The 26,137-nt window shown below is 42.0% G+C and overlaps 1 protein-coding gene across 2 annotated transcripts in view; it reads left to right on the forward strand.

The window, feature by feature from the left end:
• rps6kc1 (ribosomal protein S6 kinase polypeptide 1) overlaps positions 1–26,137 on the forward strand; it is a 161,486-nt gene that overhangs the window by 115,663 nt on the left and 19,686 nt on the right. For both annotated transcript variants that reach the window (XM_048536017.2, XM_048536018.2), the window contains 4 exons: positions 7,810–7,857; positions 14,218–14,350; positions 19,826–21,568; positions 21,856–21,945. In XM_048536017.2, the coding sequence (XP_048391974.2) occupies positions 7,810–7,857; positions 14,218–14,350; positions 19,826–21,568; positions 21,856–21,945 (2,014 nt within the window). The remainder of the gene's footprint in view (positions 1–7,809; positions 7,858–14,217; positions 14,351–19,825; positions 21,569–21,855; positions 21,946–26,137) is intronic.

A 26,137-nucleotide genomic window follows, 5' to 3' on the forward strand; every position in this document is an offset into this window, starting at 1 on the left:
TAATTTAACGGGATCCAGTTTGTTTATATATGTCTAGCACACACATGTGTCACGCTTAATTTTGCTGATGGTTTTCAGTGCAACTCTGCGCAAGTGGTTTCCCATAATAAACCAATTTATTTAGTAAGTGATTTCTCAGGAAATCACATCTAATGTTTGGTATATTTTTCTGAGGCTTGCAAGGGTGGGCTGGTTGAACATGAGCAGGACGTTGCTCACTGCAAATGGTGAAAGGGGTGTATTGTTTAGTGCGGCTAATTGGGCATACAGCCAACTTACCAGGCATCTCACTGGCACTGAAACCCATGTCATGAAGATCATGCATCTGTGTGCTGGGCACAATGTCTTTTTGGTTTGCTGGCAGCATCCTGTTCATGTGGGGGGAGGGTGCGTGGGGGAAGCAATTCATGAATTTGCTACATAGAAGCACGAGACCGCTCACGTCACCTATTTGAGTGTAATCTGAGGTAGCCTGAAAACCACTCGGCCCAAAAGGCCCAAGTAGTAGCTTGGCTTTTTGCAAGTCTGCAATGAATGATGACTCGATCAGGGTATCCGTTATCGCACCAGTTAGTTTTGTTTGGTCCTGCCTCAAAATGAAGTTTACACAATGAGTAGAAAGCTAAAGACCTATTCGTGAGGTTCTTAGCGAGATTGATCTTGTAGCGTGAGAACTGTAGAAATCCCAATGTGGATATTAGCCATGAACATAGGCTTCAAGTTGGCCATGGTTAAGAACCCATTGTCAGACCTCTCAATTGATATGTTAGTGGTAAGTTTGAATACCGAATAAAGCTGCTTCAGCTATGTAACGAAATGTGATGCCCAGGTAGGTACCCTGTATGTAGAAGCAAATTACTGCAGATGCTAGAATCTGTACTGAAGACAAAAAATGCTGAGAGTCACAGCGAGCCTTTGCTGCTTTGATATGTAACGGTGTGTTGTGTCCTAGTTGGCAAACTTCCTTTAATGTCCTTTAGTCCCTGAATAAACATAATCAGTTCTCCTCTAGTGGAGCTTCTCCCTTTAGTCACTGCACCTCTTTACTCTGACTATGCCGCTTCACTCTAAGCACCAGTACAATGAAGCTGTCTGACAGGATACTGGGTGGCAGCAGATGGTTGACCCCTGGGGCAGTTACATATTACTGATATCTGGTTTGGACACCTGAATCTAATGTATGTACATGTAAATTTATTCAGCTATATAGTTTTGCTACATTTTGAAAATGTCTTGTGGTTATAACTTACAAAGGGATTTAGTTTGTTTTGATAAGCATTGAATAGTAGTTGTTCATATGCGAAGATTAACATGAGCTGTTCCACAGTTGACCCTTTGCTCTGCAAGGGTAAGTCTGCGGTAGCCTAGTCATGTAGCAGTAATCCTGCTGTTTGCAATCTGTTATATGTATTAGTATCTTGGGCCTTCAGTTAAGGGTACAGTATAAACGTAGGCTGTGAAACTCCAGGTTTCACTGCACACCAATTTTGCACTTCCTGTTACATTTAAAAATCCAATTTTATCAACATTTCTTCTTCATCTCCAGAAACAGTATGGGCTATTCACTGATGTCTGCTTTTTTGGAAAAAAAAGAGGTTTGTTTCTATATATCTACCTGGTCACTGATTAAGAGTAGTGAATTTTTAGGGATTTTTTTCTTTATTTTTATTATGTCCAGCAGTGCTGTTACACATGACTGAACACTTTTGTTCCCTGTCACCAAAACACCAGTGGTATTTTATTTATATCTGTTAACCACCATCTGAAAATCACCATGTTTCCCGATTCAGCAGTTTGTGCGTGAAGACCCTTAAGGGCAATGCAGACCATCAAATGAGAGGGGAGGATGGAGAGTGGAGAATTTACTACTGAGTCTTCCTTTCCTTACCGAGCATGTATGGACATGTTTATGACTGACCTCATTGAGTCATACAGCAAGGAAACAGACTCTTTGGTCTAACTTGTCCATGCTGACCAAGTTAGTAGGTTAAACTCATTTTATTTGCCTGGGTGTGGCCCATATCCCTGTACCCCTTCCTATTCATGTTGTTTTTATTCACTTGTGGGATGTGGGCGTTGCTGGCTGGCCAGCATTCTTGCCCATCCCTAGTTGCCCTTGAGAAGGTGGTGGTGAGCTGCCTTTTTGAACTGCTGCAGCCCTCCTGCTGTGGGTTGACCCACAATGCCCTTCGAGGGAATTCCAGGATTTTAACCCAGCACCAGTGAAGGAAAGGTGATATATTTCCAAGTCAGGATGATGAGTGACTTGGAGGGGAACTTGGATGTGGTGGTGTTCCCATTTATCTGCTGCCCTTGTCCTCCGAGATGGAAGTGGTCATGGATTTGGAAGGTGTTATCTGAGGATCTTTGGTTAATTTCTGCAGTGCACCTTGTAGATAGTACACACTGCTGCTACTGAGCATCGGTGGTGGAGGGAGTGGATGCTTGGAGATGTAGTACAAATCAAGCGGACTGCTCTGTCCTGGATGGTGGGGAGTGTTCTTGAGTGTCGTTGGGGCTGCACTCATCCAGACAAGTGGGGAATATTCCATCACATTTCTGACTTGTGCCTTGTAGATGGTGGGAAGACTTTGAGAAGTCAGGAGGTGAGTTATTCACCACAGTATTCCCAGCTTCTGGCCTGCTCTAGTAGCCACTCTGTTAATATGGTGAGTCCAGTTGAGTTTCTGGTCAATGGTAACCCCCAGGACATTGATAGTGGGGGATTCAGTGATGGTAACCCCATTGAATGTCAAGGGGCAGTGGTTAGTTTGTCTCTTATTGGTGGTGATCATAGGCCAGCATTTGTGTGGCACGAATGTCACTTGCCACTTGTCAGCCCAAACCTGGATATTGTCCAGATCTTGTAGCATTTGAACATGGACTGCTTCGGTATCTGAGGAGTCACAAATGATGTTGAACGTTGTGCAATCATTGGTGAACATCTCCACTTCTGACCTAATGATGAAGGGAGGCCATTGATGAAGCAGCTGAAGATGGTTGGGCCTAGGGCACCACGTTGAGGACCTCCTGTAGAGATGCCCTGGAGCTGAAATTAACCTCTCTCAACCACGACCACCTTCCTATGTGTCAGGTATAACACCAACCACCGGAGAGTTTGCCCCGATACAGAATTGATTCCAGTTTTGCCAGGGTTCCTTGATGCCACCCTCTGTCGAATGCAGCCTTGCTATCAAGGGCTGTCACGCTCATCTCACCTCTGCAATTCAGTTCTTTTGTTTATGTTTGAATCGAGGCTGTAATGAGGTCAGGAGCTGAGTGGCCCTGGCAGAACCCAAACTGAGCGTCACTGAGCAGGTTATTTCTGAGCAGGTGCTGCATGATAGCACTGTTGATGACTCCCTTCTATCACTTTACCGATGGCCGAGAGGAGACTGATGGGGCGGTAATTGGCTGGGTTGGATTTTCCCTGCTTGTGTTTGCAGGACTTCCTTGGGCAATGTTCCACATTGTTGGGTAGATACCAGTGTTGTAACTGTACTGGAACAGCTTTGCTAAGGGAGCACAAGCCTTCAGCACTGTTGCTGGAATGTTGTCAGGGCCTGTAGCCTTTGCAGTATCCAGTGTCTCCCACCGTTTCTTGACATCATGTGGAGTGAATCAAATTGGCTGAAGACTGGTATCTGTAATGCTGGGAACCAGTGGAGGAGGCCGAGATGGATCATCCACTTGGCACCTCTGGCTGAAGATTGCTGCGAAAGCTTGAGTGTCGTCTTTTACACTGATGTGCTGGGCTCTTCCATCATTGAGGGTGGGGATATTTGTGGAGCCACTTCCTCCAGTGAGTTGTTTAATTGCCCACTACCATTCATGACGGAATGTGGCAGGACTGCAGAGCTTAAATCTGATCCATTGTGTGTGGGATCGTTTAGCTCTGTGTAACACTTGCTGCTTTCGCTGTTTGGCTTGCATGTAGTCCTGTTTGGTGGCTTCACCAGGTTGATATCTCATCTTCAGTATGCCTGGTGCTGTTCCTGTCCTGCCCTCCTGCACTCTTTGTTGAGCCAGGGTTTATTCCCTAGCTTGATGGTAATGGTTGGGTGGGGGATATGATGGGCCATGAGGTTACAGATTGTGCTGAGTACAATTCTGCTGCTATTGATGGTCCACAGCGCCTCACGGATGCCCAGTCTTGAGTTGCTATCTCTGTGCAAAGCCTGTTCTATTTAGCACGGTGACAGTGCTACACAACATGATGGAGGTTGTTCTCAATGTGAAGGCAGGACTTCGTCTCCACAAGGACTGTGCGATGGCCACTGTCACCGATACTGTCATGGACAGATGCATCTGCAGCGGGCAGATTAGTAAGGATGAGGTCAGGTATGTTTTTCCCTCTTGTCTAAATGTCTATTTAAATGTTGTAACTCTACCTACATCTACCATTTCCCTGGCAGTTCATTCCCCATAAGAACCACCCTCTGTGGGGAAAAGTTCCCTCTCAGATCTCTTTTAATTCTTTCTCCTCTCACCTTAAAAGTATTGCCCCTAGTTTTGAACTCCCCCACCCTAGGGAACAGACCTTTTGTATTCACCTTGCATATGCCCCTCAAGATTCTGCAAATCTCTATAAGGCCATTGCTCAATCTCCCAGCCTATCCAGCCTCCCCTTATAATTCAAACTCTTCAGTCCCAGTAACAACCTTGTAAATCTTTTCTGCACCCTGTCCGATTGAATAACATCTTTCGTACAGCAGGGCAGCCGGAACTGTACACAGTACTCCACAAATGACCTCACCAACTCCTCTACAGCTGCAATCTAACGTCCCAAGTCTTGTACTCAGTGGTCTGAGCAATGAAGACAAACGTGACAATCGTGGTCTTAACACCCTGTCTACCTGTGATGTAGCATTCAAAGAACTATGTACCTGCACCTCTAGGTATCTCTGACAGTACTCCCTAGGGCCCTACAATATAAGTCCTGCCCTTTTTTGCCTTACTGAATTGGAATATCTTTGGAGCAGGTGGGATTTGAACCTGGATCTTGTGTCTCAGAGGCAGGGACAGAACCTGTGCCACCAGGGCCCACCTGGTATATGTTTGTGCACCCAATTTAGCAGAAGCCATCGAGGTCATTGTTTGGTTGGTTCTTGATGTGGTTGTGAGTTAAGTAAATTGCTTTGAATGAGTTTTGAATATGAAGGGGTTTAATTAATCGTTATTGCAGAGATTTCCTTTCAGTGGAAATGCTAAAAGAATACAAGGACATCTGAAATAAACTGGAAAAGTTTACAGTTATGACAAGCATGAGTGAAACCGCCTCCAGGTTTGATATGTTGGTCACTGGAAATTGCTTATCTCGGAAATAGTGGCTTTACTAACATATTTTCAAAATATCCCACTTCAATGATAGGCACCAAGTTTCTACACCCAGGTGTCTAAATGTTTCAGCCTAAAATCTACAGCTCCATTCAGACACAGGAAGCATTTTCCACTGATGACAGCTTGGATCAAAGATAACACTGATTTTTCATGTGGGATATTTTATGTCCTAGTAGCTGCATTGGGACAGAACTTGAAATGTTTAAAGTTAATTCAAGACAATTAATGGAATTTAGAGATTGATGAAATTTAACTCATTCAATCAAAAGATAATCTGAAAGCTAAAGTACCCTCATTTGATTTTGATTTTTAAAGCCTGGATTGATATCTAAATGTCCACTGATAATATCATTCAAATTTAATGTTCGCAAAAAAAGTAAACGATCAACAGAAGTGGAAAGAACTTTGATCTGTATCATAATCGTAATGCCAATTATTATTTTAAACATTAACAAATGAGGGAACTGATCAAGATTGTCAAAATTTGTAGTCTTTTAATTCAAAAGATCAAAGCTGTGCCGTATTTGACAGGAAATTCTCACACGCTAGTCATAACTGAACTTTTCCAGTTTACTGCAGCTATCCTTTTATTCTTTTAGTATTTTCACCGAAGGAAGATTTCTGCCTAACGATTAATTAAAACCCTTCATGTAAAAATTCATTCAATGCAATCGATGTAAGTCGTAGCCATATCCAGGTTAACTGTGGCTTCTTAATCTTTCTAGTGCTCGAGGTAACTCACGAATTGAAATGGGAACACTCCGAGTCGCTGCTGATATCAAGGGAATGACATAGATTTCTGAAACTGGCTCCTAATGTAGACCTAAAATGCCAAGCCTGTTGAAGAAGCCTTGTTGAATGAGTATGGCTACTGACGCCCACTCGTATGAAGGGAAGATGGAAGCAAGGAGATTGTTTCTACTGATAGATGAAAATAGAACTGGGCGTCATAATCCCCAAAATAAGGGGGAACAGATTTAGGGCTGAATTGAGGAACAACTTCTTCTCCCAAAGTGCTGTGAATCTGAGGAATTCTCTGTCCCGTGAAGCAGTTGAGGCGGCCTCGTTGGATTTCTATAAGGCAAAGATAGATTTTTGAACAGTATAGAAGTTAAAAATTACGGTGAGCGGGCAGATAAATGAAGCTGAGCCCACTTAAAAAATCAGCCATGATCTTACTGAATGATTGAGCAGGCCCCAGGGGCCAAATGATGTATTTCTGCCCCTGTTTCTTACATTCTTATCCTATTTCAGATGTTGTCCTCCACTATCTCCCAAATGCACCTAAAATAACTGGATCAATGTTGGCTTTTTCTGTAATTCTAAGATCAATATTTTCTTTAGTGATAGTACCTCCCTAAAATCTTTTGAAATTTGTGATTTGATGTTGTGATTTGTTCTTCGGACGCTGTGGCAACTAAAACTGCGAAACCAGCTATGAAAACGTTGCACCCAAAATTAAACGGTCTTTTGCACTGCATATAAAAAAATTGGACTGTTGTAACAAGCAGTTATGACGAGAGGAATCTTGGTTGAAATCTTGAAACTGCCTCTCTAATGGCAATGTGAACCAACCTACAGAACGTGGACTGCAACGAGTCAAGGAGGCAGCTCACCACCACCTTTTCAAAGGCGGCTAGGGATAGGCAATAAACGCTGGCCCAGCCAGTGACTTCCATATCCCATGAGTGAAATTAAAGAAAAAAAATCATTTTTGTGCCATGACAGGAAGAGGGGCGGGAGAGAAGGCACTTGCAGTAAAAAAAGTTAACAGATTTTGAAAAGACATTTGCCACCCTCTGTAGGAAGCATTTGCTGTGGAAGATAAATAATTAAAATGCAAAATACTGCATTTCTGTTTACATCATAGAGCACCAGTTGGGTCACATACAACCCAGCTGTATTCCATGCATATTCCACAGGACTTGGCAGCAGAAATATTCATGTTTTAGTAAGTAAGTTTATGAAAGCTCAATTGCCGCAGATTTAAAGAAGTAAAAGTGATTAAATATGACATTGAACAGATGGAGACGATCTAGCCGCCTGATGTATCTGGCTCTAATTATATTATCATTGGTTTCGCCTGGCTTAGAGGAGGTGTTTCCAGGGGCTGATTTACAGTCATTTATAAAACACCTGTTTGGGAAAACTATTTGCCGACGGCCAATTTAAAAAAAAAAATTCACAGATGTGTTTTCTTCGTGTCAGCACACTGTAAATATTCTCCGGCTTTATGAGGAAAGAGAAGACAAAGCAGTTTTGCTCAGTTTTTGTTTTGTCTTTCCTTTTTCAGGTGTTTCTTTAGGAGTCAACGTTGGGCTGCGTGTGATTTCTGTAGCCATTACATCCTACTCTAACTGATTTGATTTTAAAATGCAACTTTCTGCTAAATGTGCATGCAGACGTGTTGCACGCTCTTCTGCTGATTGGTGTCCTGACTTTAATGCCTGTTTGTATTTCTTTCCAAAGGTTTTACTCGTGTTGGATTCCAGAACACAGGAGACATTCATTTTAAAAGTAAGTAGCGTTTTAAAATGTAAAATGAACCAACGCAGAAAATGCTGGGAAAACTCAGCAGGTCTGGCAGCATCAGTGGAGAGAAGGCTGAGTTTAATGCTTCGGGTCGAGTGACCCATCTTCAGAAGGCTCTGAGGATGTGTCTTACTGGACTCGAAACATTAGCTCCCTTTTCTCTCCACAGATGCTGGCAGACCTGATGAGCTTTTCTAGCAATTTCTGCTTTTTGTTCAGCATCCACCATTGTTTTGGTTTGCTTAAGATTTAGAAGTTCGATTTTATGGCTCAATCCTAAGAATGCGACGTTACCATTTAGTTATTTTCAAGTCATTTGAGTGCATCCCAAGGACCAATGCTTTAAAATCCTGAAATGAATCAGGAAGCGGGAACACAAATGCTGGTCGCGATATCCAGGTAGTGTGTGTTCTGGAGGAGGAGATACAGAGCTCTGTGTGAATTAAGGATGATAAACAGCCTCTTGAGGGTAAGCAGGAGACCAGTTAGCACTGAAAGGCTGACCTTGCTGCTGAAGTATACGAAGATATAAGAACACCTTCATTCCTGGTTTTCCTGTTTGCTGGCTATGAGTGAGGAATGTAAAAAAAGTCCTACTTATTGACTGAATGGAGCGTCTGACCCGGTTGACTCTTTGACTTGCTGTTGAGGATCTACCTACCACTGTTTTACATATGCCCTCCTGGGTTCATAGGGCACCATGAGCTGGTTGGAAAACCAAGGTGACAGCAAAGGAGTGCCCTTCATTAAGAAAATGCCAAGGGACCCACGTGTTGAGAACCTAGCTACACAGGCCCTTGAACATTCTCCTCTGTCTCATTTGTACCGCTGGAGGGAAAAGAGTGGAATGGTACAAGTGTTTTCTTTAGCTGATTGCCAGTGAGACCTTGTGTTCTCAGACTGATGATGGTCAGGCCAGAGTGATTGTAACTTTTCCATACTGTAGTCATTTGCTTCCTAAACAGCCTGGATGAGAACATATGGAACAATTCCATAGTTGGTTAGATGTGTTGGTTATATTAAATCCCCCTCCAGAGACGGACATTCAATCTACAAGAGCAACAGCGAGGGTGTGCTGTTATGCTGTTGTTGAAATAACACATGAAACTGAGGCTTTGTGTATGTCCTCAGATGGGTGTATAGATTCCATGGTGCCACTTTGAAGAAGAGCAGGGAAATAGCTACCAAATGTTTGCCCATCGCTAGCATATGCTTACAAAAATAGGACTGAGCTGAGCATACATTGGATTTTGACTTGGGGGCGGGGTGCCGTGGGAACGAGTAAGGCCTTTCACATGGAGAACACAATTTAAATATAGTTTGGAGAGACGGGATTGAAACTGTTTCTTCCTTGGTCTTTTTCTTAGCAGCTGTTATTGTAAGTGAAAACAGTTTGGGTACTCGGCCTGTTCTCAGCAGCTGCCCATAATTCCTCACCAATTGATGTTAATTGGGCAATCTCATAAAAAAGTCTCTGAGGTATGACTGGTTAGAGCAATAGAAATCTCAGGCTAGTCAGGCAGGGGTGTGCTTTTAAACTTGGGAATAGGTTGTGGTTTTGTCACTGTTCAGTTCGGATAATATTTGGTGCCAAGTGTCAGTAAAACCAATTTTCACCCTATGCCTGTTCTTTGTTTGGCTCCTGATTATAGATTACATTTTAATGAGTTGCTAATTCTTCAGTAAGAAGAAGAAAGGATAAGTCAGGTCGCTTATTGTACATCAGTTAACTTGTTTATCTGTTTGGTCAAAATGGTTGTGTTTATTTTTGAAATTCAGCTGATTAATGGTTTGCTTGGTAGTAGATTTATAACCTGTTTCCACACTGCTTTCCCAAAATCATAGTTATTTTTTAGTGCTTTCTAAATGAAACCACTCTCTGAGTTTTTTGCAATGGTTTATGTGCATCCTTTAGTAAAATTTTGATTCTGTTTCGTTGCATTCACGCACAATATCTTTTGGTTCTCCTGCCCTGAAGGTGCCAACCCAGATTTTCCACTTTGCCATTCTGCTAGCAGCACTGTCGGCTTTGATTTCAACTGCTGTAGACTTTCTGGAGTCAGCTTCCTGTATTTTTATTTAAGCGTATCTCTTGGTTTTTACAAGGGAATTTATCCAGTGAGATTGGGAGTGGGAAATGGCTACAGTCTTTGCGATAGCCCAGAGAGAGGCTTCTAATGTCTCGCCCCCTCTGTCACCCCAGTCCATAATTTCGATACAAAGTCCTGGAAATAGTGTAACAAGTTGGAAGCCAGCAGAGGGGCTTCCAAAGAAATTTCCATCGCTTTCGAGCTGAGGTGCAGCAAAGTGAAGGTGGAACTTAAACTTAATCGACTGGCCTGTTACCTCTACATAGTCTGTACCACTGATGCCATTCGTAATGACCTTGTTGAAAGCCCCATCATGATCAGCTCCAAAACGAAAAGCACTGGGGCTCTCCTGATGATTGGACAGATTGATAAATATTGGAGTTCCCCAAAACTGAAATGGCAAAGGACAGGACGCATATTTGTCAGTGTTTTTCCAACATCCCAGTAACGGTGTGGATAATGGAGACTTCAGAGTCTTTGAGCTGAAATATGTTTTTTTTCTTTTACAAATCAAAACAGAATATTTGGTACTTTCTATGAGCTCATTCTAGTCCGTATCATTGCTTCACAGCCGTACAAACATTGCTTTCTAATCCAGCTAAGCCTGAATCTGACAAATCGCTCTCCTAGTGTCAGACCCCAAATGTATACAATCCTTGATTACAACGAGTGACCTTCCATGCTCCCTAGTCTCAACCCCTGATCTGACCATCAGTCATTTCCTTCAACCCCAGATCATTTTTGTACTCATTGCTGCTTCCCCCCCCCACCCCGCCCAAGTTTCTACACTGAACCCTGTTTTTTTATAAACCTGACAGCACATGTTCCTGATCCCCAACTCTCAATGCCTTGTCTTTGTGACTCAATCCTGATGTCTAGGGAATTCCTGTAAGAACCTGTTTTCTCTCAGGAGTACAGGTGCAGGTTAGAGTTGGGCGCACCGTCCAGGAAGCAGATGGCCACTCGGGCTTACCAAAATGGGCTGATTGGAATGCATTGCATGGCTCTCTCACACTCTGTCTCAGTCATTTAGTTACATTTCAGGCCCTCTAGCCCTCGTACTTCACTTGCCGTCATCTGCCATGCTCCTCCCCATTCCCACCTATGCCAACTTGTGTCAGGGCATAAGCCAGCAGAGGGACTTCATGTCCATTAACCCTGTGTACAGAATCAATGTACCCTATTGTATCAATGGTATTTATTAAGCTGCATAGGGGAAAGAAAAGTAATTCTTTGACACTTCTACAATCCTTCTTTTCAATAAACAGACCATTGAAGTATCAATAATGAAAACTTTGAATTCTTCACACTACTTAGTTTTGTGCAGATAAATACTGAAATGTTGACAAGAGTGATCATAGCAGAAGGAAAATTATTATAACCACATAAAGATTTCAGTGAAGCAAAGCCAACAACAATGTCCAGCTATGTAGATAACCTGCCGCTCTCTCGATTCCGTTGAGTCTGAACTCGAGGCCAGGGAATTCTTCCCTTGTCCAATCCCTTTTCACTTACATCTGCGATCCTCTGATGCTTTAGGTCAGTTTCAGAATTTTGGATTCACAGGCTCTAGCTCTTCTTCACCATGGATGTGCAATCCCTTTACATGGTCAGTCTTGATCACGATGGTCTCCGGGTTCTCAGCTTCTTCCTGGAAAAAAGACCTGAATTATCCCCGGCCTCCGCCCGCCTGATCTCGTCCTCACCCTGAACAACTTCTCCTTTGCTCTTCTTAGTTTACTCAGATCGAAGGTATGGCCATGGGTACCTACACGGGCCTCAGCTATGCCTGTCACTGTATAATGGGGTCCGTGACACATTCCTTGTTCCAATCCTACTCTAGCCTCTTCTCACTGGTCCATTGATGACCTGATTAGTGCTACTTCCTTCCCTTGTCCTGAATTGGCGATGTTTATCAGTTTTGCTTCCAATTTCCACCCCACTCTCTCATTCACCCGCTCCATCTCTGACTCCTCCCTTCCCTTCCTCGACATCGTTGTTGCCATTTCTGGGGATAGGCTGGCCATGAATAACCATTACAAACCAACAGAGACTCCCACAGTTACCCACAGCCCCCTTGCACCCCGCTTCCTGTAGCGACTCTATTCTGTTCTCCTGGTTTCTCCATCTCCATTGCCACTGTTCTGATGATGCTACTCCAGATGACAAGGGAGCCTGTGAAATTTCCACCATCTTCCTGAGCTAGCAATTCCTCACCACCGTGATGACAGGCTCTCCAGCAGTGTCTGACACATCTCCCACGCTTTGGCCCTCATCCTCTCTTTACCCTCTGACAGCAGTGAGGGGGTCCCCCGGTCCTCACTTGGCATATTCCCACTAGCATCCACATCTAAGGGATCATTAGCTGCCATTTCCGCCACCTCCAGTGGGATGCCACCGCCAGACTGATATTCCCCTCCCATTTCCTTGTCAGTCTTCTACAGCAACATATTGGCCCACTCCGCCTCCAATCCCAGCTCCTCTACCCACTGCAAAGCACCTTCCCCTGCAATATCGTAAAGGGTAACACCCATCCATTACTTCCTCCCCTCCTCATTATCCAAGGCCAAGACACACCTTCCAGTTGAAGCTACAGTTTACTTGAACTTCACTCAGTATAGTCTGCTGCCTTCCCTGCTCACAATAATTGTGCCCATTAGTAGATTTTGATTCTCTTGGACTGACAATTGTGTTTCAGTCTGGGCTCCATCTCTACCTGACGTTCACTCCTTCAACCACACCCCTGCCTTCTCAAGCATGTATACGGACTTCTGCCAACGATTAACAAGAAGGGTTATTGGTCTCAAAATATTAACTCTGCTTTCTCACCACAGATGCTGCCAGATCTGCCGAGCTTTTCCAGCAGTTTCTGATTTTGTTCCTCCGTGTGTACGCTTGTCTTTTTTCTAAGCAACTTTACACATGCTGTTGCTATGTTGGCTTCACTGGTCGTATCCATAATGTGTACTGGGTGATTTGGATGTGGAAGGAGATTGAGTTGCCACAGAGTTAATGTGGACCATTGGAGATGTGAGGGCGGTCGTGTGATGGCACAGGGAAGGAATGGGCGAGACCATTAGAACTTGCCTTCAAAAGATTCTTGAAGCCAGACTACGGTTCATGAGTCTTCTGAGATCCGTAAACATGTCATAGTGAAGCTGCCTCAACTCCATAAAAATGAGGGGCTAGCCCTGCATTGGAACCAGATTGATGGGTTTTGTAGGTTGGAGATTGCTAGCAGTACCAATATCTTATGCCAGCAAAGATTGCGGGTATCAAGAATCCCAGAAGCGGGTCCATTCTGTCGCATTTTTGTCCCCACCACTGTCTTTTTTATGAATCATTGAAGCCCTACGGTGTGGAAACAGGCCCTTCAGCCCAACAAGACCACATATCCCCCTGAAACCCACCTAAACAATACATTCCTGAACACTCTGGGCAATTTAGCATGGCCAATTCATTTAGCCTGCACATGTTTGGACCGTGGGAGGAAACCAGAGCACCCGGAGGAAACCCACGCAGACACAGGGAGGATGTGTAAACCCCGTACAGACAGATACCCATGGGTGGAATTGAACCTGGGTCTCTGGTTTTGTGAGTGCTGACCACTGAGCCACCGTGCTGCCCAGACATAGGCATGAAAATATGAGCCCAGGTACCCCATCTGCAGCGTTGTCCCACAGCTGTCCATTCTCTTGTTGTCATGTGGCCAATTCAAAGTCACTTATCAGGCTGCATCAAACCTACTGTTCAGAAGCCCTAATAACTAGGCTGTGATCTTGCTGCTATAATTTCTTTCGATTGAATAACCTTTTTAAGTACAAAGGTAATCATCAGTACTTCTGTGTGTTAACACAGCATAAATTTAACAAAACTCAAAATGCTCCTACAGTCTGAAAATTGACACTAACCTTTGATTAGCCTGTGTAGATTAAAAAAAGTCTAGTATTCAGTTGCATTTATTCTGAGAAAAATAAGCTCAGTATTGTTCTGATGACTTAGTTAAGAGTGAGAGAGCCTCATAAAAACGTTGACCCATGTAATTGATTTTAATGGCAACTCAGTGCCATCCTCTGTGTGCTGGATAGCAGCCAAGTGCCATCAGTCAGGCCTTGGGGAGCTTGGGGCACCGAGGAGGAGATGAAGAGGGCTGAAGCACAGAATAACACAAATAGACTAGTGTATTTGATAAGTGCAGAGCGCAGCATGTTCTGAAGCAGCAGAGAGTACAACTGACCTTTCTGTTCTCTGTCAGATTCTGAGGAAAAGCAGCGAGTGCAGCAGGAACAGAAAGACCATCATTCCCCACTGTGTGCCCAACATGGTGCAACTGAAGAAACACATCACCTCTGAAGACTCCATTTTTCTTTTGCTGCAGTATGCAGAAGGTGTGTGTCTGTTTTGTCAATTTAAGTTGATTTATAAACTCACTTTAATTTATCATCCAGTTTAGTAAATTCCTTCCAGGAAAAAAACCTTCCGTTTTGTGTGGAAGAAACCACGTGGTTATCTAATTGTTACAGCACATATCACCGACTATTGCTTTTGCCAATATTTGGGTATGCCGAGTAGGGCAATCTGAGACGACTCCAATATTGTGCCTTGGACCTCCTCCTGTTCTGTGGGTGGTGTGTGTAAGTTTGCACATATTGGCAAATAAATAGATTTTCAAATGTATGCAGTTTGATCGATCTGCTGCCCAGATGTTGCATATACTGGATCAATGAGAATTTTGAAGACTGACTGATTTTTTTTTTAGTGTTTAAGGGTATTGAGGGAAATGCAGCACATGCTTCTAAATGGAGTTGATTTCTGGATCAGCTAATAGAATGAAAGAAAACGCTCCAATGGCCTTCCTGTTCAGTTATTTAATAAGTCCTGAGTCAAAGATCTGTAAAAGGTCTCCTGCCCATAGGACAAAATGCTCACATTGCTCACAGAATTCCAGTGACAATTTAAGAGTTGTTGGTTTTTTAAAAAGTGTTTTGATTTAACAGCATTTCTTTTGAAAGATTTCACACCAAAGATCTCATTCACCTGTGAGCAAAAAATCCTGTTCTATTCATTGATGCAGGCTCTAGCTATCTCTTAGTTAGAACACAATGACAGATTAACCTCAAATTAGAATGCTTTGCTTTAAAGATGTTTGAATTCTGCTCCAGGAATACTAAGAAATAGGGATAAAAGAATTTGTTTTATATTATGAATATTGCATTTATTTTTTTCCTCTAGCATTACCAAACATTTTGCTGCATCTTCATTTCAGGCACTATTAATCAAAAGTTTTAACAACAAAATAAGTTGATGAAAATACAGTTTCCCCTCTCTTAAGCTCTCAAAATTATGCCAAACTCCAAACTCTCAAACACAGCCGAGTCAGAATGTGATTTATTTCACACAAGTAAACAGATTCCTCATTCAGACATGCTGACAAAACAACAATATACTCCCCAAATTTGATTGTGTAGAAAAATTGAACTCCAGTCTCGTGCTACTTGAGAGTATTCCAGCCACAGTTTTTTTCTTCTTTATTTGTGGGATGTGGACATTGCTGACTGCCCATTCGTAGCTGCCCTTGGGAATATGGTGGTGAGCTGCTGCCTTGAGCACTAGACCCACAATGCCATTCCCGAGGGCGATCCACAATTTTGACCCAGTAACACTGAAGGCATGGTCATATGTTCCCAAGTCAGGGCGGTGATTGGCTTGGAAGGGAACTCCCAGTCAGTGATCAGAGATAATGGGAACTGCAGATGCTGAAGAATCCAAGATAACAAAAGTGTGGAGCTGGAGGCCCGAAACGTCAGCTTTTGTGCTCCTAAGATGCTGCTTGGCCTGCTGTGTTCATCCAGCTCCGCACTGTTATCCCAGTCAGTGATATTTGCTTGTTATCTGCTGCCCTTTCTTCCTTCCAGACTTTTGCCTAATAGATGGCAGACAGGCTTTGAGGAGTTAGCAGGTGAGCTACTTGCTGCAGCAGCCCTAGCCTCTGATCTGTTCTCGCAACCACAGCATTTGTATGGTTCATCTGGTTCAGCTTCTGGTCAGTGGTGACCTGGAAGCTGCTGATAGTGGGAAATGATACTCCCTGTAAGGAGGTCTTCACCTGATTGTCCTTGTGGAAAAATCACTGAGCAAGTTATATTGGGAATCTTGTAGATTAATATCACTCACAACCAGCATTGTTGCCATCTAAATTATGAAAATTATTTTTATGATAGTAACTTTTATTTTAGCCTTCTCAACCTAAATACAAGTCATTTGCCACCTCACACATATTCAATAGGATACTTACAAGATCTGACTTTTTCTATTACTCAAATTCCTTCCCGATCCTGTTTTAAGGAGGCATCAAAATGCATGTACATTGTAATTATGACTGTTTTCAGAAGAGGAAAGCCTTTAAAATTTAGGGGTTAAAAGTCTGCTTATTTTTCAGTCTTTTGTATTCTGTTTCCTCCCAGAGGCATCGGATGGAATTTAATCTGCGTGATGGGGTCTGGCCTGATGGCTGGAGCCTCGTGCTGCCTCTTTTGAGATAGGCCTACCCACTTAAAGGTCCCCTGGGTTTAAGGACCCGAACTCGCGGAACTGCGGGCCAGTCAGAAGCTGCAGCTCTTCAGTGTGGGCGTTATCGCCCGGAGCAGTGGCACATGGTGAGAAGGCATGCGCTAGCACCCCAGAATCAACCAGGGACCTGAGGCCAAATGAGAGTGAGAGAGAGGTCATGGGGGATGGGGTGGAGGGTGTTGGAGGCAAGGGCAAAGACTGTTGCCCCTAACCTTTGCCTGTGTCCATGCATGCAATCCTGGCAGTGAAGTTTGGATACCAAGAATAGCTGCCTTAGGTACACCACTGTGTTTCAAGTTGCCTAATTCTTGTGGTTATGCCTTTTGTTTTTGGCAAGAAGAATGCAAACTCATGAAAAAGGATTTATCTTTAAAATTGGAGGCGCTGCACGACATGTCTACAAGAGCAAGATGCAGTCTATTTATTGCCATCTTACCTTTTATTATGTATTAGAAAGCCCAATTTTGCGTAGTCCAAGAAAAGACAGTGACCAGTTAATTGTGATCAGGTGAGGTCATTTCTTCAATTTTGAAAGGCTGAAGATGTCGGAAGAGGGAACAGTTGAGGAAGTCCTGAGGATGAATGAGCCACCTTGGGGGATTTTCCAGTGTCCTGAATTTGTTTGGCAAGTTCACATAATCTGCTTAAATACTATTGTGTTGACATAAGCATACCATCTACAAATGCGTAGATGCACATATATTGGTTGTTCTAATGAACTTTTAACACAGAAGGCTCATCAAATCTTGTGTCGTAATAAGTGACGAATACACTCTATGAGTAAAATGCTAAGTAGAATCTGGTTAATCTGAATTCTGTCCCTTGGAGCAGTTTTGCAGATGACCCAGAAAAGTTTGTACTAATTTTTATTTTTAAAATGTGGAATGATTTTATCACCTTTTGGTAAACTTTAAGTAACCCCAAAAGAATTTTTCCTGAAATTCTGTTACATCTAGCACAAAAGGTAAAGAAGAGGCTCTGTTGCTTTACAGTTAATAAGCCAGCTTTTGTAGATTATGCAGCTGTCCCCAAATACAGAAATATATTGATCTTGACAGAAGTGTTTACATGTTCTTTACCTATACTCTGCAGTACCATTCCTTACGATCTGGCCACTAGTCAGTAAAATTGTTTCAGAGATCGACAATTTGCTAACTCTGTTGGCAGATTAATGAAACACTGTTTGTGAAATGCAGATTTAAATTTTAGTCTCATTTAACATTTTGCTGCTAAGTTACTCTTGAGCTGAATGTTCCTTTCCTAGTCTGCGGCGTTCAATTGTGTTAGACACTACAACGCCTGGTTACAATCCTTTCCATAATGGAGGAAGACTAATGTTAGTGTTAGCTTGTACTGCAGAGCATTTGGCCCGCAATTTGCTGGAATAAGCCAACAGTGGTGGCCCTGTTCATAGTTTTTGCCTGAATCTTGCAGTTTAAAATTGTTTTGCAAAGTAACTTGTTGCAAGTGCGAGTTTATTACGGAGTGACAAAGGTAACAGAGTCAGCTAGGTTGAATGGTAGAATCAACAATGGATCCAATCCAGTACAATTTTGACAAAGACTGGAAAGGGCAATAAATAAGAATCAATTTGGGTCCAGGAACAGAAATGGAAGTGGGAAACAGATTTAATTAAGATAAGGAGAAAGGAGAAAGTAAGGAAATATAAGAAAAAGCCATTCTAAAATAATGAACAATTTGTTGTCTGAAGAACTGATACTTGAATGTTTAAATTGTTCAGATTTTGAGCCAGAGGTTGATTGGTCTTACATTAATAACTATCATACTGTTGAACAGATGCTTACTCTAAATGGTTGGGTTTCACTTTCTGTATAAAATTCTGTTGGTAATTAATTTGCAAATGTGGAAAGCTTTTTTATAAAAAAAAGGATATCAAGTGCAAGATGCTGTTTGTGTCGAGCAACCGATGGTATGATGTAATTAATTAGCTGTACCTCTTAATCCCCTTGATTTGCGTATTAACAAGCCGTTATTTTTCCAGCAAAATCCAGTCCATTGTCTTTAGTTATTATCTTGAATGGTTTCCAGTAAAATGTTTGTCTTGTCTCATGCTGCTATTTGAGAGGAATGTAGAGACAGGCTTTGGAGGAATGAAAAGTTTTTTTTAAAAAAATGGAAACTGATGTTTCCTGTGATAAAACTGCGAATCATTATAAACACTCTGCTCGTGAGGACCTGGACATTTGGAATAGCATCTTATAGTTTTAGCAAAACCTTGTTGCAAAGGCACTGTTTGATATGCTGGAAGCTGTGATGTGCACTTGGGTTTAAAGTAGTAATTAAATCATCACAATTCAAACACTTAGAGGAGTATTAAGTAAAGGCTGCCAGTTTGTACCTGCATTCCAATCTGGCACAGTAAACACAATCAATTGAACATGATAATAGCCCTAGATGTTCGTGTGGGCTTCCATTATTTGTGCAGATGCTCAGTATGATTTTAGTACCTTAGTGAAGCAGATAATAATAGGCTTTGTAGAACAAAATATTTTAGGTACATTAACAGGATTAAAGTAAGCAGATTGCTTGCACTTGTATTTCATATATAAATGATATTGATTTGCATAAAGGTGCATCACAATTCCTTGAAATGTTACTGAGAATCACCTTCAATAGATTGTAATGGACACAAGACACAGAATCTCTCTCAAAGAATTAAATTTGCTGGGCTACTGTGGAAAGGGGATGTGGGTGAGGATTGTGTCACTCAGTGAATTGTTTCTTAAGGGGGCCAGCACAAAAACCGAGGCCAAATGACCTCTTGCCTGTGACGTATCCATTCAAAGATTCTAATGCATTGATACAAAAACATTTCAAATGGTATTTATTGAAGTATTCAGACTGTATCTTAACAAAGTTAACTTTCTCCAAATGTAGATGTTAAATGTTACTTGTCAAGTTATCCATTTGTTGAGAAAGTTGATAAAGGTGGAGCAATAGAAGAGCTTACCACCTTGGCCCTGTAAAATATACGATTGCATGTGAAGCCGTAGGATTTCCCAGCATGCTTTTCATAAGTGATTTGACCCAGAAGACTCATGAATTAGCCTTCCCACCTATGGTAAACATTACAACCATTTACAGCCCACATTTCTTCACATGATATGTTTAAGATCGTTAATGCGGAATTAATTTGATATTTTGTTCAGTGATATGAGCAAGTAAGTAGCTCACTCATTGAAGCTTAGCGAATCAAAAAGAGACCTGTAAAATAAATTGTCTGGAGTATTTTTTAAAGCATTTTTACTGTTTTTTTTTGTGTTTGAACTTAGGAGGTAAGCTGTGGTCGTATCTAAGTAAATTCCTCCAGAAAAAATCCGAGGAAAGTTTTGAATCTCATAATTTGGACAAACATGGCCCCAAATCAGTCACTGTACGTAGTAGTTTTACCGGAGACCAGTCAAGCACTGAGGGCATGAACAGCAGTGTTGGCTCATTGGAAAGTGACTTTGGAAATATGCTGCAGAGCGTCCCTTGGAAGAGTAACCTGACTTCAAGTTCACAGGATGATAGCAGTGCTCCTGATGAAGATGCAAAAGACAATTCTCCTGATCTATTGGGATCACCATCATCAGACTCTGAAGTAGTTGAAGAATGTACCAGTAGCTATCTTACTTTATGTCATGAATATGAACAGGAGAAAGAAGATCCTGACAGTCTTACTTCTGAAACCTTTTCAACAGTTAGTGAAAATGTACCTGGAAGTTCCATGAACGTAGATATGACCCCAAGGTCACATTCCCTTCTTAGTAATGATAGCCTTTGTTCTCCCACTACAAGCCAAGAGCTTCGGTTCTTCACCGAGGGCATAAACACTGAGGATTTTAGCCCAGTGGAAACCTCTGAGTCTCTAAATCTGTCCAAAAATAGCCCAATGGAATTTTTCAGAATTGATAGCAAGGATAGTGCAAATGAACTTGCAAGCCTTGACCTAGCAGAAAATTTCCAAAATATAAAAACAGAATCAGTGCCGATTTTCCATCTGGTGCCTGAAGTTGTTGATAACAAGAGCAGTTTTGAAACAAGCGAATCTCACCTGGAGTCAGTTAGCCTTTCGGCCCCAGATACTTGCAGCCGAGGATCCTCAAGTGATTCTGTACCAATTATCTCCTTTCAAGATGCGGCAGGTGGAGAGACCAGCAGCTGTGAGGAGGGAAGGCCTGATCTATTAGTGAACTTACCAGGTTCTTTCGAGGACGGTGAGGAAGTTGCATTTCTTTCATCTGATAAATGCAGTGTGACCAATGTTGATAATACAGAGAACAGACTCTATGAAAAACCTGATGTTTTACAAATTAATTACAATATCAATGATTGTGTGAATTCACAAGGAACACGGGGGGAAATTTTACCAATGGAAGCTGGCTCTCGCAATGCAAATGTTGATAATACCTCAACTCAGCAATTACAACCTCCTCAGAATAGAAAGGAAGAAGTCCCATGCAAGCAAATCAGTGCCAGCCTGCATGTTGAGGAAAAAGAAGTTAATTCCTTGTTTGCCATTACCCATGCTGAAAATGTGCCATCGTGTGTGACTATTGCATCTGGTGATACCTCGGACTTGGCAAACATTCATCGGAATATGAATCGTATTCCTCAACTACGTGGCTGTCTCAGCCCTTGCATTACAGATCTGGGTGAAGAGAGTTCAATTTATTCTGGTGACAAAGATGTTTCCCTAACTATGCAAGAAAAACATTCAAGTGAAAAAGATATTTTACAAGAAGAGCAAATATACAGAGGCAGAGACCAAGAGAGTGCTCCACATTCTGAAGATACAAGTGGAAAGGCAGTGAGAGAAAGCTGCACTGCCACAAAAACAGATGGAGATAAGTTAATATCACATTTGTTTAAAGAGCTGGAAGAAAGTTTTGTGCAAGCTTCCAGTGCTCATATTCCAGAAAGCTCCATTCAACATTGGGCAGCAGAGATAGCAGTAGCCCTTGATGCACTTCACCGAGAAGGAATCATATGCCATGATTTGAACCCAAACAACATCTTGCTGAATGACAAAGGTCAGGAACTTTAGCAAATGCATTTTTTTTCCTGATATCTTTTGCTGTTGCTTACTTGCTTCCAATTAAGTGTGTAGGCGTCTTATCCTATAATTAATATCTTCTTTTCCTGTCTGAAGCTGCATTTCCAGTGCAGTGAATTCACCCACAGTAATAGCCTCTAGTGCTTAATGATGCCATTATTCTTAATGATACTGTTTTTTAGCTACAAAAGAATAATTACAGTTCACTTCTACAGAAAATGTAGGAAAAAATTGTTTTGATTTCTCATGTCATTTTGTTTTTAGGACACATTCAACTGACGTATTTTAGCAGATGGAGTGAGGTTGACGATTCCTGTGACAGTAGTGCCATAGAGAAAATGTACTGCGCCCCAGGTTAGAACACTTAGTTACATATAAAGTACTCTGTAAGCCTTCTCTACTGTCTATTATGCAGCCCACATACCTTTCTTTATGTGTGTAGTTCATTGGTATGCAAAACATTTCTTTGCAATTAAAAGCTGTGACATGCTTAGAATGTATTATTTTCCTGAAACAATTTGCTTCTTATGTAAATTTATATTGAAATGTGATTTTATAATTTTGAAGAAAACTTTGGGTATACTCAGATTCTCTGAAGGGGATGTTGCAATTGGAGGAATAAAAACTGTTTTGTACTTAAAATTAAATTGCAGTCAAGTCAAGGAAAAAAGATCAGAACAATTGTTTTCCATTAATCACTTTGAGGTGCTTGTGGATAAGATGCTTGATCAATTCTTCCAAACAATGCAAGTTTCATCATAAAAGCAGAGGGCCAATTCTGACATTCAATGGTGTTACGATCACTGAAACCCTCACTATCAACATGCTGGGGGTTACCATTGACCAGAAGCTCAACTGGACCTGCCACATAAACACGGGCTACAAGAGCAGGTTGGAGGCTAGGAATACTGTGGCGAGTAAAGCACCTCCTGACTCCCCAAAACTTGTCCATCATTTACAAGGCTCGAATCAGGAGTGTGATGGAATTCTCCCACTCGGCTGGATGGGTGCAGCTCCAACGACACCTTGACACAATCCAGGACAAAGCAGCCCACTTTGATTGGCACTACATCCACAAACATCCACCCCTTCCTCCACCCACACCCAGTAGCAGTAGTGTGTACTATTTGCAAGACACACTGCAGAAATTCATCAAAGCACCTTCCAAACCCATGACCACTTCCATCTAGAAGGACAAGGGCAACAGATACATGGGAACATCAACACTGGCAAGTTCCCCTTCAAGCCACGCACCATCCTGACTTGGAAATATATCACTGTTCCCTCACTGTCACTGGGTCAAAATCCTGGAGTTCCCTCCACAAGTCATTTTGGCTCAACCTACACCATATGGACTGCAGCGGTTCGAGGGCAACAGGGGACAGGCAATAAATGCAGACCAGCCAATGGCACTCATGTCCCAGGACTGATTAAACAAAATATCTGTTGGGTTTGGGTGAGGAGGGGATGATTTTGGGAATTGCTTTGCATGGGACACTAAGTGGGTCAAGATAACCTGGGAGCCACAGATTTGGAGGTTAACAGGAATGGATTGGAAGCAAGTGTATGGATGTGAATAAGAAATGAGATTATTTATTGGGAACATTTGGTCAAGAGATTGCTCATTGGATGATTAGGGAGCAGTTTGCTTTGTGGGGCCGAGGTCCTAGAGGGTAGTGTGACGGGATCATTCCCAGCAGGAATCATGGGGAGGATTACCTGAGAGGATAGTGATTGTGATTTCATGTTTAGTTTGTATTTGACCCTTCATTTTGGGTTCAATGATCAATCAATTGTCACAATATTTTGCTGACAGTCACTTAAACATTTTGAGTCTAACAAATGAAGTAATTTTGACTTTGAGCCATTGTGTAAAATGGGTCATGCTGAATAAGTCAACCGTTATTCTTCATTTCTGATTTTCTGTTGACTTGAGGTATAGTGTGTGGCTGATTTTAGTATCGTCTCTGTCTATATTTGCTGTCACCCAAAAGCAAAATGGCTTCATTGCATCAATTGTTGTCAATTTGTAATTGAGGTGTGAGTTAGTAAGATGGAATCTAATTCACAGGTTTCAGGCTATCTTAATTTTATTTCAGTTTGTTTAATATTTCAGATGTATGGAACCTTTGGAGATATTAAGAGAACACAAGAAATGAGTTAAGTGTAGGATAAGGAAGACAGAGCTCAGAACATACAAGTAGCCTTGAAAAACAAATATGAAATGAGAATTAATGCTTAAGAGGAGGGGAAAACAAAATTGGTATGAACATTTAACAAGTACTTGTAACAGAGATTACAATGGGTGACATTGAGGAGGTAAATTTTTAAATTGTTTGAATGTGAGAAGCTGTAATCAAAAGAAAATAGAGAAGTTGTTGCGTTGAGAGGGAAAAGTGCCAGAATCTGATAACTCTCAAAGATACCACAGCAAATGGAGAACGAATAGAAAACATAGAAGTTATGTTTCAGTCTTCTACTTCGTGTGGTGTTTACTGGATCACAGGAGAATGACCATAGAGTCATAGAAGTCTACAACACAGAAAAAAGGCCCTTTAGCCCATTGAGTAAGCACCAATCAAAAACAGTCACCTAACTATTCTCATCCCATTTTCCAGCACTTGTCCCATAGCCCAGTACATACGTAGACCAAGGTGATACCCAGTTTCAAAAAAGGAACAGTTCAGTATTTATGGTGATATTCCCTCATTCTTTCTAGCCATGTGCAGAATGAATCAGACATATTTGTAAGAGTGTGCCTGCCAAAAGTATGGAGGAGAATGAAAGATGGTCACTCATTGCCATTGATGCAATACCATGCAAGTCTGCAAATGATCTGATTTACTGGATTCATTTCCATATTTACTATGGTGGCATTTGAATTCTGAACCTCTACGTTTTACATTGAATACCTGTACTGCTGCCGTACTGTACATGAACTAGACATCTATGCATTTTTTTTTAATATGACTTCTATTTTTGTCAAATTTGCATTTGACAGAAGGGTTGACTTGGCAGTTGTGGTTCAAGACAAGGATCTTCTGTTTCAACTCAATAGACTTAAGGAGATGTGCTTTTGAATTAAATAGAAAATGGAAAAAGGGCAACTTGTTTATTTTTTTCAGCTTATTGAGTGTTGTCTTCACTTAGGACCATTGAAACATAAGACTGTAGAGCAAGAAGTCGTCATTTGGCCTGTTGAGCCTGCTTTGCCAGCCAATAACATCATTGCTAATCTGGTGGCTATCCCAACTCTACCCTATTGTGTACCCTTCATGAACCTTGAGACTCTTGAAACTGCTTAAAAAGGCCATAAGTAGTAAGGAAAATAGTCCAAACATGTCTTCACATCAACAGATATTAATCAAGCAGAAGTAAAATACCTCTAAGGTTGTAAAGAGGTTGGCTGTTTAGAGCAGGCCTTGCCCTCCTGTGGAGATGGTGAGAATGGTGGCAGGAATGGCAAACAACTAGCAATTCAGTGCAGCAGAGGTATGATCAGCAATAAACCGATTTAACTATTTTAGCATTAAACCATCTCAATGCATACAGAAGTGAATGGGAGAGATAGTATTTAAAAGCATGCATGGTTTAAAATGTGCCGTGAGAGAAACTTGCATTATTATTGGGAGGGATAAAAGCCAAAGACTCCATTTACTGGAAATCTGAAACAGAGATTGCTGGAGAAACTAACTGATTTGGAGGTCTGCGCTAGGAAACTGAAATTCTTCCCAAACACCCTAAAAACACACTTGTGTTTTTAATGTGTTGAATGTCTTTGGGAAAGACCTTCCTTTAATTATGTAACAGCAACTACGCAGAACCATTTGCTCAGATATTGTCTTGCCTAAACCACCTCTTACAAACTCTTAAATCAATTACTGACTTCTGTCTCATTTATTCTGGTCTTCAGCTCACCATCTTCCTGACTTACTGTTTCTATTCCACTGCCTGCTGCCCCACTTTTCCCTTTTTTCACCCCCCCCCCGCTGCCTCCCTTCACCCCTCCTGTCCGCTGCCTCCCTTCCCTTGATTGCCATTTTTCTCATCTTTGCTGGCTGTCTCGCTTGCCCCACCCCACCCTACACTGCCATCTCTCCCTGCCCGCTTCCCTGTTTCAATCCCACCCAGCACCTATCTCACCGTGTCCATCCTTCTGCTTGCTGTCTCTGCCTCCCTCCTGCCCCCCAACATTGCTCACCTTCCAGATGTCATTTTAACCTCATTCTGTAGCTATCCTGACAATGATTTGTGCACACGAACACCAGGACACACACTCTGCTGTGGAACCCCCTTTTGGAATTGTGCCCTTTTTGTTTTATTGCTTCTCCATATTGAGCCAAATAAAAGCCGGCTACTATTGCCAAGTCCTAGGTGGCTCACTGTGCTACCTAAGGCATGTTGAGAGGCAGCCCATTGATTTTGAGGCAGCAGTTCCAGGAACAGTCACAAGCTGTAGCCTTTCCATCCGCAACGAAGGCCTGGCTGCAGGTTCTTTTCTTCACAGAATCTCTGCACTGTGGAAACAGGTCATTCAGCCCAACAA

Source organism: Stegostoma tigrinum, chromosome 9 (assembly GCF_030684315.1).
Source record: "Stegostoma tigrinum isolate sSteTig4 chromosome 9, sSteTig4.hap1, whole genome shotgun sequence".
Taxonomy (NCBI): domain Eukaryota; kingdom Metazoa; phylum Chordata; class Chondrichthyes; order Orectolobiformes; family Stegostomatidae; genus Stegostoma; species Stegostoma tigrinum.